Genomic DNA, 20085 nt, shown 5'->3' on the forward strand with positions numbered 1-20085 from the left:
GATATTTGTGATTCTTTACAATTTTTAATGATTCATCGTCAATTAATTTTTTATTATTACTGTTGCTTCTCTACTAGTGTTTTTATGGTATTATAACATAAATGATGTTTTTTTATTTATGCTTTTTTCGTCGATAGGCACATTCCAATCGATAGATTAAAAAGTGTAAATAGGAGTAAATAATTCCAGTGATTTGTTCATTTCTCAAAATTTCATTAATGATCTATGCAATTAAATAAAACAATAAAAAAATCGATAAATACACCAGGAACTAACTCTCACTTTTAATAGAAGAGCAAGAAACATTATGCTTAAAAAAAAAGAAATAATTTCCTAGAGAAAAACAAATTTTCAAATAGTATTCCAAGCAAATCTTTTATATTTCGAGTAATTCTATTTAACAATTTCCTTTAACAATTTCCTTTAACAAATTAAACCATTTCCTTTATTTACAATCTATTACTATTTACAATTTAATTAAACAATTAACTACTATTCGTCATTATTGGTATTCTAATCTAATTTTGTGTTTTTCATAATTGCGAAAAATTGACAATTAATTTACAAATAAAAAAACGATAAAACGACTCACCTTTTTGGACTTTTTAAAGTCAACCCGGCTACGCTGTTGCTCACGTATTCCTGCAAGGAATTCAGAAAACTCATGGTGTTGTTTCTGATGAAAATTCCAAAACCTGCAAACAAAATTGAATTTGTCAAACTATGCAGATAATTTCGGACTTATGTTATATAACGTTAAAATCCGTAGCATTAAAATTAGAAAAAAAATATGATGTTACGAGATATATTTTACAAAATATATGTATATAGTTTGTTTATATAGTTGTTTTTAAATTAAGAACAAATAGTTTATTATTGACTTATAATACAAACATAGAGTAAAACATTTTTGATAGTTGGGATTACGATAAAATAGTAAGATTAGAACTATAGTTTATTTTTATGAACGAGAGAGTAATTACCATAATTTTAACTGGTAGCTCCGACCACTCCATGGGCGTGCTCAAGATTAATTGAAAAATTACTTTGAATAATTGTAAAAAATAAATGAATTATTTCAGTGTTATAAAGTGTTATGTGTATGTAAACAAAAGTGACCTCTTTTATCACACACTATATTAGAACTGACTGGCCTACATTAAAAAGGGTTTTAAAAAATTCACATTTTTTTTAATTTTTAAAAATTACAAAAGAGAAAAAGAGTTTTTAAAACCGTCTAAGGTATGTTAAATAGATGAATAAAAATATTAATATAAAACTTACAGCTACTTGTTACAAATCCAAATCAGATTCAGAAGATGAACTTTCAGAACCAAGATTTATAATAACTGGCTCGATCATTTTATCAGTAATATTGTTCAGCTTCCACATTTTTTTCTCTTCTTTAATAGTGTGATTTACTGCCTTTTCCCAGTTTTCAGGTTTTACATTATTTACGGCCTCCAAAAACAACTGTTTAACATCATGAATTTTAAAAGTGGTATTTTTTCTTGAAACTTCACTCTTTATCTGTGCCCATACCAGTTCAATCGGGTTTAATTCACAATGATATGGTGGGGATCTAAGTACTGTCATTCCACGATTTTTGACAATTTCATCAATTTCGTATTTTTTAAATTTTTCTTTATGAAGGGCACACAACGAATAAAGTTCCTTTCTTATAGATCCGGGATGGTACGTAATATTTTTTGAACTCAGCCAATTCTGCAAGTCTTTTTTTAACCACTTGGTTGTGGGCAGTCCTTCTATAAGTCTGGAGTGATAACTTGCATTATCCATTACTATTACACAGTTCTTAGGAAGAAGATCTATCATTTGTTCGAACCATTCTTGAAAGACATCAGCGTTCATGTCTTCATGGTAGTCACCGGTACGAGTTGATTCAAAAGTTAATAAACCACCTTCAACAAAACCGTCTGAACTGCCAATGTGTATTATTATCAGCCTGCGTCCCTTTCCTGATGGTGGGTTTAAACCAGTAGATAAGTTATTTACAAAAGCGTGCCTTTGACTTGTAACAGTTTCATCCTGCCAAAATTTATTTGGTGTATGACCCTCGTTGATCCATGTTTCATCAAGATAAAATATTTTTCTTTTTTGGTTTCTCATTTCCTTTATGGTTCTTAGAAAATGTCTTCTCCATATGACAATATCGCTTCTTTCTAATAAAATAGACTTTCTGGGATTCTTTTTCCAGCGGAAGCCTATTTCTTTTAAAAGTTTCCATAACGTACTTCGACTCATTTCTGGGTAATCCTTATCATCTCAAACTGAGACAAGAACTTTATCCAATGTTGGAAATTCTTGTCTAAAGAAGAATTCATGCACTTTCCGTCGAAGTCCTTCTTTAAAATGATATTCTATTTGAAATTTTGGTTTCCCTGGAGCATTACGTGGCATTTGAAAAGTACCACATTTCTCTTCTTTAATAACTCTGTAAATCGTAGATTTCCCAACACCAAGTGTACTGCTAACTAACTCAACGGTCTCATCAACACTTTCACATAAAAGTTTGTCTGTAAATGATTTAAAACAATTAAATATTAATGTTTTTTCATTAACTGTTAGAGGACCAATTTTTCGGCGTTTACACGGCACTTCCAAATTTTCCATAACACTAGTATACACAATAAACTGCACCTTGCAACTGAAGTACCTACTTTTAGTGAACTGTTAAGAATTTTGAATACGCCACTTGGACCTTCCTATATACAAAATGGAAAAACCCACTATCACATTTTCTGTGGAATAAGTTTAGAAGGTAATTATCTAGTCAATTACTGTCGTAGATTCCTGGAATTAAAGAATTAAATGTTTGATTGTTGAAACCCTTACTTCGTGGAATGCACTCATTTCAGATAAAATAAAACGTTTTATTTTATCTAAAGAATTAAACTTTATTTTGCAAATAGGTAGGTACTTATTAAACTTTTATTGGATATATATAACCAATAAAATAAACATCTTACATTTCTTGCAAATTCATTAGTACCTGTTAACCTCCATCACTCCGACACTGGCAACCTTATTTAGGGATTAGTACTCATCACAACTATTGTATTCTATTCTGCTTCAACCTTTATACCTGGTGGTCATACTCAATTTAAAAATGTTTTCCTATATACTTCTGTAAACTTGTTGACAAATATCTGTTTTTCATTGAGTCACCCGTATCAACAGTTTAGGGATTTGCATACATAATTTATTGTTTTATTACTCTCTCATACATAAAAATACACTATAATTAAGTACAAGAAAAAAACTATCTAACATTCTTGTTAAAGTCTTAACACACCATCAAAATTCTTTATTCTTTCCGTTACAATTATTAATTAAAATACGAAAAACACGCTTCTATATCATGCTTGCACTAAAATTTCTTGTCTTAATTTAAAAACTAGCGAAAAAGCTTTCATTTCTACCACACTTGATCATAAAATGTTTCTTCCTCGTATCTAAACTGCTTGCAAATTTATTAAAAAATAGGTAATAATATTTATCAAGAAGTAAGTTAGTTTACTGTATTCGGAATTCTTAGAAGGGTAATAAATATTTAAGTTTAATTGTTTTATATTATGCATTTTCTTCGTCAATATATGGTAAAACTGGCATATTTCTGTAATTATAACCCACTGTATGAAAATACGTTAAAATTTGTTAAATACGTTAAAACCGGTGGGATTGACGATTCTTTGCTTTTTCCTATAAATTATTGGTTTGGGGCGGCATTTGACTAATTCTGTTCTCGAGTTTCATGTAAGACATACATCCTGGCACTTTAGCATTTATATAATCGCATTGCAACTCGGACACTTGTCTCGCTAACATCACAGTGTAATTTCAATCATTTTGCAATTTGTTCGCGTACTACATAAAATTATCTTCGTATATAAAAGAAAAGTAAGAACATAATTTATCTTAGTTAAATACGGTTTGTAACAAAGTATTTTTGTAATAGTGCAACATAAAATAACGTGCTTTTAAACTCATCAAACATTTCTTAAAGCAACAAATAGACTTACTCTTCAAATTGGCAGCTTCCCATGTCTACTAATCTAAACTCTAGTTTATCTGAGCAGAAAATCCGATCAAATTTCTCTATAAATGCCGTTTACATCAAAAGAATTATCACATACTGTACTGTTGCAAAAATTCAGCTGCAGTTCCAAATAACATTTTCTTTATCTTTATTAAAAATCTTTCAAGGTCTAGTCTAGCCAAACTGCTTTAAATTTACAATTTAATATGGATCAAAATTTCCAAATTTGTGGCAAAAAATCCATAATTATTCCTGTTAAAAAACATGGCAAACCTTCAACTGATCCAAATTCCTACAGACAAATTTCTCTCACATGTACAATGTGCAAACTTATGCAGAAAATGATCAAAAAAAGACTCCTGTGGTTCCTAGAAAAATATAAAATAATAAATTCAGCACAATCAGGTTTTAGATCATATCGAAGTACAGCAGACAATCTAGCAATTCTCCAACCATCAATCATTAACGCCTTTCAGTGCAAACAAGACCTAATAGCTGTTTCGTTTGATATCAAAAAAGCATTCGATACTCTGTATAGGCCTCTTATTATAGCTAAACTAAAGTACAGTATATCTGGAAATATATCTTTATTTATTAATAAATTTTTAACAAATAGAACCTTTAACGTAAGAGAAAATGACAAAATCTCTAGGATTTTCAAACAAACTGATGGTGTTCCCCAAGGGTCGGTATTAAGCCCTACACTCTTTATACTTGTTTTAAACGATATATGTAAAAAAAATTGAGCTTCCAATCAATTTTGCACTCTATGCAGATGATTTAATATTTTTCTGCCGAGACAAAGATACTGTTGCCACTTGAAAACTGCTTCAGAATTCTACTGACAAATTGCTTAAATGGACTTCAGTACATGGATTTACCTTTATTGTTGAAAAGTCAAAAATCTTTAAGTTTTCTCGCAGAACAGCCAGTATTACAAATCCTAAAATTATCATAAATGGTACTTGTCTACCTGCAATAAAGAGTATATGGATTTTAGGACTCACATTCGACAGTATACTTAACATATTAAAAACTTTGTCTAATCATCATTGGGGTGCAGATGAAGACTCCTTGCTTTAGATTTATAGATCTCTTATTCGTTCTAAAATAGACTACTTCAGTTTGATTTATATGTCAGCTATCCAATCAGATTTAAAATTTCTTAATTCTGTAAGGCAAATCTTTCAAGAATTAAATGCTAAATTGTATACACGGATGCTTCTAAGAGTCCTATAGCTGTTGAATGTGCTGTAACTTCAAACGCAGATTTAATCATATCTTGTAATTTTCCGCTCTTCTGCTGCATACGTACTGCTAAATTATTCTCTATCCTCCAAGCTACAAACTTAATATCACTAGAATATAAAAGCAATATTATGTACAGACCCTTTAGTATATCTATTCTCTCAAAAAGTATGTTCACTGGAATAAAATCCCTTCCAAGCTTCGTGATATCCATCCCAGCGTTAAAAAGTTTGAGTTTCCTTCCATGGCACGAAAAAACAAAATCTTAATTCGCCGACTTAAATCAGCCATACAAGACTAACTCATAAACATTTAATGATTTCCAAGATCCACCTACATGTACACACTATGGTAATATTCTATGTGTTAAACATATTGTCATATACTGTCCCTATTTCAACAACAATAAAAAAAGAATCTTTTAGTCGAAACCTACAAAATATTCTCAGCTCGCAAATCAATTCCAAAACCTTATTAATTTCCTCTATGAAACCAGACTTTATCAAGAAATTTAGAAGAAGAAACGTAGTTTATAATTTGATAATTAATAATTTAACGCATATTTTTAAAGTATTTAATGTATTTCTTTATCGATTGTAATGTTACTGTATATTCTTGTAATGTAATGTAATAAAGTTATATTTTGTCAGTGACCTACGCTGTCAAGACACGTAAAGCTAAATAAAAAAAAACATTTCTTATTACCACTTTAAATTAAAAATTGTTTCGACAACGGATTATTTAATCCAAGTCGTCATACTAATCCAGTTCCAACGTCTGGTTCTCTACTTATATTGTAGAAAGGAAACAGTTCACAACAACTGTTGTGGTTGTAATTTTTTTTTTCCTAATTTTTGCAGAAAATATGGTGTGCTCTTTATCATTTGTGTTTGTTTTGAAATCATTAGCCTTTTTACTAATATACTTCTAGAACACACAAAACACCTAAAAATAATAAGAACAAACTAGACATCCACAATATACTGCAAACTAAAACAAAACTGAATATTTGTTCTATTTGTAAAAATTGTGGACTTTGAAATTATTCTTTTAGATGCTAGTGAGGAATTTATTATAAAATTATAAAAAAAATGTAAAGTTATGGGACGTCCCTAGTTCTTAGTCTTATCTCTGGAATGAAGAAAAAAATCAACATAATAACATCACAAGAAGCTTTATAGTTACAACAATATCATATTAACTCTTCATTTTTATTTTTCCATGTGTATCTCAACTTATAAAGATTGACCGGTTCAATTTGGGTATTGACCCGGAAAAGTTTTTGTTCCAATGAATCTCGGTGTTTAACAATCGTTTCCTAATTAGCGATTCTCGGTTGGTTCATATCCGCGCTTCCTTGAATTCTCCTCCCATCACAATAATTTACCTGAGTAGGATCGTTTTTAAGTGAACACCGTCAAATTAAACGCCTGGATGCATTTAATGATTTTACTTTGGAAAACTGTCGTAGAAATCTCTGAGTTGTCTAAATATAAATGTTTCATTGCATTTTTTGTTGAACTATCAATTGTTATGAGAAAACTGGGTATATCCAAGTCGTAAACGGGAAATAATTATTTGCTTTCGTCTGGATACCTCGGGTGGTTTTATGGTCCAATCTTATTGTTTATCTCCTAAAGCTTTGATGGTGTGAATTTCCATTTATTTTTCCAGTTCTTGAACAGATACTTTATGAAGTAGCTTTTTAGATCCATACAGATTGGGGTAATATTGTTGTCGTTTACAGCTGCTTTAGTATTTTTGTTTGCTGCTTCGACCCAGAGAAACTTGAGGCTTGTATCTTTAGTATGCAATTTATTTACTTCTTTCTTTTTTAGTAAAGCTTTAAGATTACATTTTACAACTCGAACTCACGCAGAGTGAAATTATTATTTATAGTAATATTAGGCATCAGGCGTGTTAGGCCTTAATTATTATAACATAATAATCATTTACATTTTACAAACATAATAATTATTGTACAAAAAAAAGGATTTTAGCAATAGGTTATTATATTTATTACTGTTAAAGTTTAACATTAATCAATATTGTAAAGTACATGCTCCATACAATTTTCGGCATTTTTGAAAGTTAAAAATTAATTGTTAAAGAATCTTAAGATGTGGTAAACTGAAAAGTAAATCTATTTTTTAAGATTTATTAAATAGATTTGGCGCTAATCTTTGAGGTCATAAGTTTCTCAGGATAGCGACGAAAAGATGTCAGGTGAAAAATAACCATTTTTAAGAAATAACAAATGTTTATACAAAAAATTTTCACGAATATTCTTTAACAAGAATACAAGAATGGAAAAATTTATATTTCCAACACTTGAATGTCTTTTTCAATACTTGGCAGCAAAGCTAGTAATACATTCACAAAAGATAACCACAGGGGGAAAATGCAACCATTTTATGTAATTAATACTAGAATTTAATGCTTGACAGTTCAGAAAAACAGGTAAACAGTTTACTTCAAGGCAAAATAATTGTTTGATATGTATGTCATTATAAAATGTCATATATTTACCTTATTAATTTTATATTTTAGGTAATCTGATCTTTTCTAAAGATTATCTTGAATAAGTACTTCTTAATTAACTTAATTCTTAATTTCTAAAATTGTTCTTGTTTAGAACTTTATTAAAACCATTTACAGATTTGCTTATGTCAGGAAAAAATTGTTTTCGAATTAAAAAAAAATATTTAAAATTTCTTGAAAACATCCTTTCAAGAGTAAAACAATTTTTAAAACCAAACTTCGTTTTCACGGTATCTAGAACTTACTGGCAGAAAAACTTTTTTTGTTCTCTCTAATCTAATTATTGTTCAAAACTTTTTTTATTAACCTAATAAGTTTTGAGGCGGACAACAGCTATTAAATTAGGTACACGAAAACGATTCGGAAAGAACAAGGATGTTCTTTCATTTGGGATTATTTTATTAAAGATATCGGAAATGTCGGAAACATGGACATTTTGGGAACAATCTAATTATTAAAGCTTCCATGTTGGTATATTGCCACAGTCATATTTAAAAATCGAGTGCAGTTTTGGGTTGAAAAGTATAAGAACATGATTTATATCATATCATAGTCAGTGATATTAGAAGTGTTACTTCTCAGAAAGAACTTAACTTTTTAACAACAAAATAACTATATTTAAAGCATGATATGATACAGTATCAATATTTGATCTGTTACACTTTTTGTAAAAATGAAGTTTTATCTTTAATTTTTTTTTATGAAGACTGGCTAGTCCAGAAATTTTAAATTATCCCTCATTTTAATTGTAAGAATTTAGTGTAAGAAAATTTCTTGAGTTCGAAGACATCCAAATTTTTGACCCTCATGTTAGCGATTTAGCTAACAGCCGACGGAGGTAGCATTGTTGCCTATAGAGATATGGGTTTGCCGTATCGCGAAATTGGCCGTCGTCTTATATGTAGGGCAATAACGGTTATGCGTGTGTGGACAAATGAAGGTAGAGAAACACGAGCAACTGATCAACCGAGGCGTAACACATAGCTTCAAGATAGGCGATTTAGACTACTGGCTTTGCGTGACCGTTTTGCTACTAAGCACTAAATCGCTAACCAATGATTTGTAGTAGAAGGTAGACCTGTTAGTATGCGTACATATACCGTCGCATTCGAGCCTTTGTTTTGGGCTGGTTTCATTCCGCCCACAACTAATGCTTCCTTTGACTGCCAACCACTGACATCAACGTTTGAATTGGCGCAAAGAACTGCAGCATTAGGCATAGTGTAACATTCAATGATGAATCGTGATTTTTTTAGAAATGCATGATGGTCGAGAATGCCACCGTAGATAATGGCGAGCTATCGGGGAGGCATGTACACAGCACAGTTAAAGTAATGATTTTGGGGGCTATTGCTTCTGGTGGTAGCCGATCACTAATTTTATTTTTATTATAACACGATTTTTCTATCAAATAAATATTTGTTTTAATTCTCACGAAGGGGCGTGTTTATAATACAAATTTTTGGATGAAATACAAATAAATAATCCGCATAAAAAGAGACCTTGCTGTATATATATATATATATATATATATATATATATATATATATATATATATATATATATATATAACAGTGAAAATTCGCAGCGGTGTGGAAACAATATTGCGAAATAATATTCTCTAGCAACTAGCCAGACCAGATAGTAATAAAGAGAAAAGAATGAAATAAGCTACGAAAAAAAACACGAATACTGAAATCAGAAATTGAGGCAGCAACAGAAAAGCTAAAATTCAGAAAATCAGTAGGGGAAAATAAAATACAGTTGAGCACTTAAAGAAATGGAAGAGGTAGGGATTGAAGTAACACAGAATCTGCAACAAACTCTGGAATACCGGAAAGTGGCTAAATATGTATATATTTCCATTATATTCAATATATACAGTAAACACATTAGGCGTCAACTTTTTAAAGAACAACAAGGTAAAATAATAATAATAAGAAGAAAAATCAAAAACCTAAGATATGGCATGATTATATTGGCGTTTCTGCAGAAGAACTGAAACAATGTATGAATAAATTGGACACGATGAGTACGGAATATGGTCTAAAAATATGATAGAAACAAGCAAACAGAGATAAGAAATTTAGCACGGTACGAAGTGGTCAGATAATATAATTAGGCTCCATCATCACTAACAGATAGAGTATGGCGTGCATGCATCTTACTATAGATAAATACATGATCAATTTAATCAGAGACCAATTTAAAATATAACAGTGACCTTTGAATATACTTTTGGAAATATAAGAGCTTGAAAAATATTGTCTCAAACAAACCAAATCTATTAAAACCTAACACAAGGCTTTATAAAACAAAAGAAAGTCAATTATTAAAGAGAATAAAAACCAGGATATAAGAAAAACAAACAAAATGATGTTAATATACAAGATTGCGTGCAAGAACAAAATCTAAAAGAAAAGGATTATATTACATGAAATACCACACAAACAAAATATTATATCATACATCTCTTATCTTTATCAGACGAAACTTAACACGATATATCCATATTTTCGACGAAAATAATTTAAACGTTAATATTTTTGTTGAAATAAAAAAGTATAAGCGTTCTTTCACACAATGTTATGCGTGCCTATAAATTATCCCTGAACCCTTTTTAAGAACTTGCTGCCAAGATTTAGCGTCATTTATATTTATACCTTGATTATTCACTTAATCGGTTTAGAACATAAACTTTGGTTTGCGTGATACGCTATCATTAAATAAAGCTTTTAAAACTAGTAAATTGCATAAAATTAGCTTGAAAGGTGACATTTGGACGGAGTCGTGATAAATATTTATATATAAACAAGTATAAAACGTTTGGTAGACGACGACCTATATTATATTATTTAAATTGTTGTCATTAGACTGCTGAAAGTTACCCGAAAGTCAAACGAAATAAAAGTCACAAACTCAAAATTAAAACCTAAAAAGTTAAGTCAGTCTTTATGTCAGGGAAATCTCATAACGTTGTGAGCCAAATGAAAAGAGTGGGTGTCAACACTGTGTGAGTTAGCGAGTTGACCTAGATCAGGACTGCCAAACACCGATCATCATTTAGTATACCGCATCTCCAACGACAATTCCCATTACAAAAAAAAGTGGTACTGTTGGCTAGCGCGAAGTTTCATACTACGTTTTCTGTATTTTTGAAATTTAAATAATATATTTCAAATTAAATAAAGTACTGTGTGTGAAATCAAATCTTAACTGTCTTTCCTTTTATTTCGGTATACTCTTTATGAGTACTAAAAACCAATTTCGCTAAGGATTTTTGCTTAGTTGAGGAGATATGTTGTGGAATGGAATTTTAGATCCCCATGTCTCTAATTACATATTTATTAACGTCTGTTTTGCCTTGCAATTCTTAGAAGGCACAGATTAAAGCAGAAATCTGAATTTGGTTTCAACAATTAGAAATCTTCGGATTTCGTTTCGTGATTTATCCATTTAGCCATTTTAATGTTGCTTCTATTATGACAGAAAAGATTGTTTTCACGTTCAGAGCGGTTGTGAATAGCCGTTCCGAAGATTCCTTTTAGGATGAAATACGTATAAGCGGATATACAAACGCACTGTACGTGAAATCAAATCTTAACTGTCTTTTCTTTTAAATAAAGTAAATTTATTATTTACTTATTATTTTTATAGATTTTAATAAAATTGAAAAAGTTGGCATGTTGTATTACGGTCACTCCTCGTCACATAAATGGACTCTTCGAATTGTTAACTGTGACTGCTATTTCGAAAAAGCCATATTTAATATGTGCTGCTTTAGAAATCTATTTTAAAGTATAAATACGAAAGCTCTACTTAAAATGTTTTACTAACATCTCTTTTGGTCACACTTTAATATAGGTAATTTTTGAACTGATAACTGTAAAAATCCGAAGTGGAAATTAAAACGTCAATAAACGTACTTTAACCTTTAATTGTGGCTTATTCCCATTTAAATAGTAATTACTTTAAAATGCCACAAGAAAATAGCTTCAGAACAATATTGCTATGTAGAGTATAATTTTTAAACATTAAACTTTTTTATCAAATGTTCCCATTTTGGATATGGTTCACATCCAGAGGTAAATTTGTTAAAAAATTTAAAAACTGAAAAAACAAAAAACCTGAATTTTCTTTAAATATAGATTTTCTAAAAATAATCAGACATTTTTAAACAGACCACATCAAAAAGCAAAAAACATTGCTCTCTTGGGACTGAGTAGGGTGCGAAAACGTTCACCCGGGGGGTAAAAGCTCGCGCCAAAAGTGTAAAAGATAAAACAGGCTCAGCGTGTTAAAGAGCACTCCATATGTGATTTTCAGCGTGAAGTATTTTTTTGTTTGAAAAGTTTAAGCGATATAATAACGGATTATGGGAAGTTGTAACTACAAAAGGGAACATAAAAATACACATTTGGAGAAAAAATAACTTTGGTCAAAAAAACTTCCAAATGATGTACAAAAACGTTTCCACAAATGAGAATAAGCCGTATATTATAAACAGTTGAAAAGTCTAAATCATTTTCAAACAAAAATATTTTACTAAAATTAAAACATTGTAAAATTAAGGTAAAAAATTTAAATATAAAAAAATTTAAACCATAACTTAACTCTCGCTGTCAAACTTCTGTTTATTAAGTGAGATTGTTGGCTCGTCGCGTGCTAACCTTTCATTAATCCAAGCTCTTAAAGTGTTGGAAGTCCTGAGTTAGTACATTGCAGAACGTGACAGTTATTTTAATGGATTTTTTCTGACGCCCTGCCAGTCAGATTTATTTCAATTAGGGTTCAAATTTGTCTGCATAAAAGTTCGCGATGGTGAGATAAGAAAATGGTAAATTTCTTTACATTTTCAACAGATTTGTAGAATTGTACAAAATCTCTAAGCAGCCACTTTATGAAGATGATTTATGCCAAAACTTTACTTTTGACCTATTTTCTAATATATAAATATTTCCTGCGAAAAAATCTTATTATAATTGCATAAATACCGACTTCTAATATCCAATACAGTAATTTATCATACATTGCAATCATTTTAAAAACTATTTTCCTTTAAACTGAAGTTTAAAGACGTTTATTTGCTACCATTCTCATGGTCTCCCCGCTTTCCAAACTCTGCAAGCAGAAGTTTAGTTCAATAACCAAACGCCTAGTCAACATCCACTATCGAATTTAAAGATTTGGATAATATACAGGATCATCTTAAAAGCCATTTTTTTGAACGAGTACAAATAATCTTGTAGAAGTGACAAAAGGAAGGCTAATTCGAAGGCTTGCTCGGATTACGTTTTTATTCAATAGCTGAGATGGCATTAGACAAGAATCTTTTTGCCACAGAGCTTGTAATACTGCCTGAGAATCTGATACTATTACGATGTTCTCACAATAATTAGTGACACACCAAGTTAGTGCTTTCTTTATAGCAACAGCCTCGGCTGTAAAAATAGAGCAACATTCAGGAATTTGATATTTCTTAACATAATTGCTGTTTAACTAAAAAAAGCTAAAACAGTACTTTTAATAGTTTTCAATCCATCTGTATAAATTATTGTTAAATCTTCCCCTAATTTGCTTAGTATGGATTTAAATATTAGTTAAAATTGGCAGTCTGAATAAAAGGGGAATTTTAACGGTTGCAGAACCATTTCTATGTTTTTATGGCAGAACATCAAAGTCTTGTTCGTAAAAAGGAAATTTTTGTGGCTGTAATATAAACGAATTCGTATCGATAAAAGATTCTGCAAGAGGAGGAGAATTTTTATGTACGATTTTGTTAAGTTTCTGTCAAAAGTAAACCGATTTTGTAAACCATAGTTGTATTAAACGGTATGTATGTTATTAGACGTTTGTTGGCTAACATTTGCCTACGTATGTGTAAAGGCGGCTCTTGAGCTTCTGCTAGAACTGCTTAGTTTGGTGAAAACATCATAGCTCCTAGATAAATTTTTATTAATATAAATTCTATTCTTTCAGAAGTTAATAGATTTGTTCTGCATGTTGAACCGTAAAAAATACAACCATAAACCAGAATGGATCGTATGTAGGATCTATAAAACAATAAAGAGATATATTGATCTGCACCCCATCTTTCTTAGAAACGAAACGCAAAAGGTTAATTCCACGCTCGCACTTTTGTTTTACACACTTTATATGGCTGGACCACAAAAGTTATTTTCATCTAAGATCATGCCTAGATACTTATACCTTTCTGCCAAGTGAAAAATATAATCATCTATCTGGCATTTGCCTGTGACTTTTTGTCTTCGCCTAGTGAAATCGAAGATTGTTTGTAATATACTAAAACCCATTTGTTTTAATCACTTATATATATTACTATAGCTAAGTTTTAGATTCGAGACCGTTATATAATATTTTTGGACCGTTTAATACATTTCTATGGCCCCGTGAGTATATTTTTCTAGTCACATACAAATTTATTATATTTACAAATCATCTTTTATCAATACCATACGCCACCATTTTTAAATATAATATATCCAAAGCAACCACGTCATATGCACCCTTTAAATCTAGAAACAAACATACCGTAAATTCGTTTTTTCAAAAACAGAGTTAAATATCCGTAACTAAATGTATAAGAGCATCAATGATACCTCGACCTCTACGAAATCCTTAGTGTGAGTAGGAAAAAGCTGAACTAATTTCAATAAAATGTTCTAATCTAAATTTTATTAACCTTTTTTTTGTCACACATGATTATAAAGAAATGGGTTTATAAGAGGATGGAAGTTCTGGGTAGTTAAATTTGAGTAAAGGGCATATGATGAATATTATTTAAAGTATCGTAATATTCTTGTTTCAACCACCAACTATTAAAAATTTGTAAGAGAACATCTTTGGCATTTCACGGCAATTTGTCCAATATTATATAAGTAAAACCGTCTAAACCGGGGGCTGTATTTCCGCTTTTTTCAGTGCAAAATCTGAATCTGAATCTGAAGGAGTAAAAGGTTTTGACATGGAATCTATACTAGTATTAAAATAAAAAAATCTTTCTTTCTACCAACAACATTACCGGAGGCAGATGAAGGTGCAAGTTGGTCCAGCATCTGTTTAATAAGATCTTTAGAAAGTAGAGGTTTATTTGTTATACTGACAGTTACTGGAAATTGATCTGACGGTAGTCCATATTTTTAAGAGAGGTGTGCTTTTGTTCAGACTATTTAAAAAAATTATATAACTACTTTTTTTCTTATTTTAAATAACCGTCTGGTTCGGGTTACTATATTTTTACAGTTTATGTAATTTTTATGGTTACTTTGCATTCGATACGCTTTCAAGGCTTCTGATCGTTTTTTTTTATGTTATATGTACATTTCTCATCCCACCAATGATTATTAAAATTATTAATATTATTAAATAATAATATTAAAAAAAGATAATTAAAATATCTTTAGTTGACAATGTAATTTTCCACATACAATTGAACGTTTATTCTTTATAAATCTAAATAAAAATTATCGATACTAACTGGACGTTTGAATTTTTGTGTAAGTCTATATAATTTTCTATTTTATGATTTAGTTTACCTTCTGGTAAAATGCTTTTAGAATAAATATATAATTTTAGTGGTTTGGATATATTCTATTCGCATTGGCAGACTTTATATATAAAATGTTACAATATTTTTAGGGCATTTATCCTTATTGAGTTTGAGTTTGAACGCTCGGTGTCGAATTTTAGATGTAGTCTGCTTCGGCTATGAAAATATTAGAACAAGCATTTTATTCATGTTCGATAAACCGTTAGAAAATTGTAAAAGACGCATCTACGAATATATAGAGCGATATTTGAAACGACTATACGATGTCGATATCGACTTTCATTCATCGACAAATGTGAAACACATTCTTTCAACTTAAATCTCTCTCTCTCTCTCTCTCTCTAATATATATATATATATATATATATATATATATATATATATAGAGAGAGAGAGAGAAACATAGAGCCAAGAGAAAATATGTATAATGTGTTGCTAGCATAATATTATTTTTATCACTTAAATAGTTTAATAAAATCTACCCCAAGAAGTGGTCCAATTGAGTGAACATAAAAAATTCAATTCGTACCCTACTCTTATTTCAGCCATTTAACCCAAATCCATCCAAAAAAATCGCAATATCAAAAAATAATTCATGAAAGGTCTACCGCGCAGGATAAAAAGGTAAAAATAAAAATAAAGGGGAAAGAAACGGCAGATACGATCTATTGGATTGTATGCTCTGCGGTTTTTCGGAACATTAGGAAGATAGATGTGTATAGCATATTCCAAAGTTCTTGAATACGTATAGAAGTATAAAAATATAATAAATAAAGAATAAAATTTATAGATATTAAAATTACAAACAAAACTGCTCAAATAATAACAAACTTAAATCCCGAATATAAAAACTCAAGCCTCAGTGCTTGAATTTATTTTTAATACCTTTTGTATAAGACGTATTTAGGCCATTACGTCTTTTTCCAAAAGAAAATCATGATCAAACGGTTAGGTCCAAACAATTTTTCAGCATTTTTCGAACTTTTACGACCCCATCGGGATAAACACCATGGAAAAAGTGGATAGGAGAAAGGAGAATCGTTTTTTATTTGAAACGCACTTGACCTGCTCCCAAACTCATATTCTGAAATATAAACAGGTCAGTGGCGTAAACCATTTCCACCGATAACATTTTTTTTAAGTAATACGGCAATATTGAAATTAAAAGACTACGTAAGTTGAATGTAATTATTAATAAATTTTTTAACCATTTCTATCAATGAAGTGAAAATAAACGAATATATTATAGGGGAATAGAAAATGTAATAGAACCAGAAAATATATTATTTGCTTCCCGCATCTCCAATAACAGTCTTTGTATTTACCTCTTTAATAATGAAATCGTCAATATATTGCTGATGGCATATCCATTTATCTGATACATTTATATTTATCAACAATTCAGTAGTTAAAGTAAGATGTCCAAGTACTCCTGACACAAGACTGGTCATCTCAAATATTTTTTCCACCATAACTTTCGAAGATACTGAAACAACTGCATAAGACATTGCTAGAGTTCTTAAAAAACTCAACGCCCCCTACTCTGAACATTAGCCAATCCGAGAAAAAAGCCCTGAAACAACTTCAGTCAAGTCTCAACCTAGTCATTCTTCCTGCAAATAAAGGAAATGTTACCGCCATCCTAAACACTTTTTCTTACACTAATTATCTTTTAAATTTTCCTAATAATCCAACAACCCATCTAGAGAAAACAACAGAAGCCATTATCAATAAAACTTTTCTTTCTGCGGATATAAAACAATCCATAATTTCTCGTGAAAAGTCTTCTAAAACACCTCGAATAACCCAAAATTTACAAACTCGATTTTTTTCTACGTCCCATTGACAGTGCATACAACTGCTATACACAACCATTGGCCAAGTACTTGACCAAAAATCTACAAACTCTCGCCGAAAATGCTTCATCCTTCGTCAAAAATTCTTTTTATTTTATCAAACTTCACGATGCCTGATCTCACTGACAAACATTCTAGTCAGTTTCGATATCGTTTCTTCTTTAAAAACGATCCTATACACAACTCTAAACTCTAAACATTCTGAAAACATTGAATTGAATATTTGTATTTTGAGAACGATTTCCGAAGTGAAAATTGAAACGTCAATAAAATTATTTTAACCTTCAATTGTGGCTAATTCCCAGTAAAATAGTATCTTCTTTAAAATGAGACAAGAAAATAGCTTCAGAACAAAATTATGAAACCGTTATGGGCCCAGCGTTATTCAAAATTTTGGGAGATTGGAAATTCTTTACATGAAACTGGCACATTGTCAAAATTCAGTCAAATTTTTACGAAGATGTAGAGACAATAACACAAAAATTACATCCACAGACATCAATCTCCCATTCAATCTCAACCTAAATACTCAGAGCCTTATCATACAAAATTCTTAAATCAAGAGGAATAAAGACAATATTTACCTCCCAACAAAAACTTTCATTCTTCTCTGATCAATTAACAACATTCCAAATGAACAACACGGCGTTTATGAAATTCCTTGTGCAGCCTGATCCAGAAAGCTCCAGAACCATAGCGCTAACCCTGGCGTCAATTCTCACGCCAACCCCCACGCCAACGTCCACCCAAACCACGTCACCATCGATGGTATAAATGAATCGTCCGCTGTTCCCAGTAGCAGTAATGCATTGATTAGTGATCAGCGTAGTAGTGTCTGGGAGTTCGAAAGACTAAGATCTCGGAAGCTATGAAGAAGACATACAGAGGATGTCCAAATCTCAACGCGGTTCAACCCCGAAGCCTGTTGAGTTTAATATTAATTTTTGTATTAGTATTAACTTAAGCTTAAGGTTTAATTAAACTAACCGCAAGAAGCGTAAATACCTGATCACTTGACAATGAAAAGTGCGACGTTGCCGAAATGTCGTCAAAACAATGGTTTTTGAAAACCACAGAAAGCACATGGATAGAAATATTAACCCGAAAATAAATTTATATTAACTTTTGCTTTTAACGCTGAAATATACTATACAGTCTCTCTATATTATAAAACCTACCTAATTAAATTGAGAATAATAGAGTGTCCAAGGCAACAAAAGTCTCGTTTCAATTTCATGACGGTAAATATTTGCAGTCCATTCCATGATTAGCAGGTGTCGCTGAGAGCTCGATGGCCGTTCTCGCTTTGAAACTCTTTCTTTGAATTAACCCCTGACTGCATTCGGACGAGCTCATTTCCCGAAACACAATTACAGTCTCCGGTTTTCCTAGTCTTTAGCAAAGTCTGACCACACCCGAGCGTATAATTAGATCGTAAAGTCAAGTGAAAGCTGTCGACAGGAATTTTTCCCATCAAACAAGCCTTGTATTTTTTTTACTATTTTTTGTATTGTCTGTTTGACTTGTATGTCTTTATATTAACTAATTTTAGGAGATACTAACAACTGATACCGATAAAATTTATAAATTTTAAGAAAATGGATATTATTACTTGTAAATTGAGTCGATCATTGCCCTATTCGCATTTCTCTCATCCCTTATATTTGATTACAAATTTAATCTTTTATTCGATAGAAGCGGAAGAAGGCGAAAAAATGAGTTATTTCGAATTCGTCAAATTTTAATTGTCAAGGCGAACGAAAAGATTCGATTTCTCGGCGAAAAAGAATATTTTTGACCAAGAGGAAATTAAAAAATTTTAAAACATAATTCAAATTTTCAGATAAATATCAGGTAATAAGTCTGAGTAGAAATAGGAGCGAAATTTTAGACTAAAAAAAGTGATGATATTTATAGTAAACACCATCTGTAACCATTAAGTAATAGTAATTTATGTACCAGGACTAGATATACTGGCAATAACTGAAACTAAGAAAATAGGACTGGTATATAAGGAATGGTAAAAACAGAAAATTACCACGTATTTATGCAGTATGTCCATAAAGTATGAAATAAATTTGATATATTTCCTAAATGAAAAACCTTTTTAAAAAAACCTAAAACACGTCGATATTTAAATTTAATGTTCTACATTTTAGAATAAAATTTCATTATAGAAAGTGATACACATTACAGTGATGACGTCATCGGTTCTTTTTTTAAATATAACACCCTGTATTTTAGGACATTTTTAGATCGATAAAAATTAGCTGATTCCAAAAAAGTATAACACTGGGTATTTAACGGATACAATTTGAAAGATATGAGCTTAGAAAATTAATTTTTATTGATTTATAATATTAATAAATTAAAAATAAATTATAATAAATAACTTGAAAGTAACCCACTAATTATTACATGACTTAATCTTAAATGTTCGAATTGTAGCCCCTGTTGTATTTGACAGTAATCCAAACGTTGTATAAATTCTTGTAGAACCTTTTTTATGCTTTCTTGAGAAATATTGTTTATTTCTTTACGAATTCTTGTTTTTAAGTCTTCAATATTTGCGGGTTTCGTTTTATAAACAACATTCTTTAAATGACTCCACATAAAATAACCCAAAGAATTGAGGTCTGGCGACCTCGCTGACCATTCAATATGTCCACGTCTTCCAATCCACCTGTTCGAAAAATTTCGTTTAGGTATATACCTTCGAACATCTAAAGCATAATGCGGAGGCGCACCATCCTGTTAAAACCATAAACTTTTATCAAAACCTCCAAGATTAATTGTACTGGAGAATAAAT

The 20085-nt window shown here is 30.6% G+C and overlaps 1 protein-coding gene across 1 annotated transcript in view; it reads right to left on the reverse strand.

Annotated features, from left to right (window-relative positions):
- Positions 1-20085, reverse strand: part of unc-13-4A (BAI1 associated protein 3) — a 225044-nt gene that overhangs the window by 191195 nt on the left and 13764 nt on the right. Inside the window, exon 2 of the mRNA XM_072530868.1 lies at positions 593-695. Within this exon, the coding sequence (XP_072386969.1) occupies positions 593-666 (74 nt within the window). The 5' untranslated portion in view covers positions 667-695. The remainder of the gene's footprint in view (positions 1-592; positions 696-20085) is intronic.

This window comes from Diabrotica undecimpunctata, chromosome 4 (assembly GCF_040954645.1).
Source record: "Diabrotica undecimpunctata isolate CICGRU chromosome 4, icDiaUnde3, whole genome shotgun sequence".
Lineage (NCBI taxonomy): Eukaryota > Metazoa > Arthropoda > Insecta > Coleoptera > Chrysomelidae > Diabrotica > Diabrotica undecimpunctata.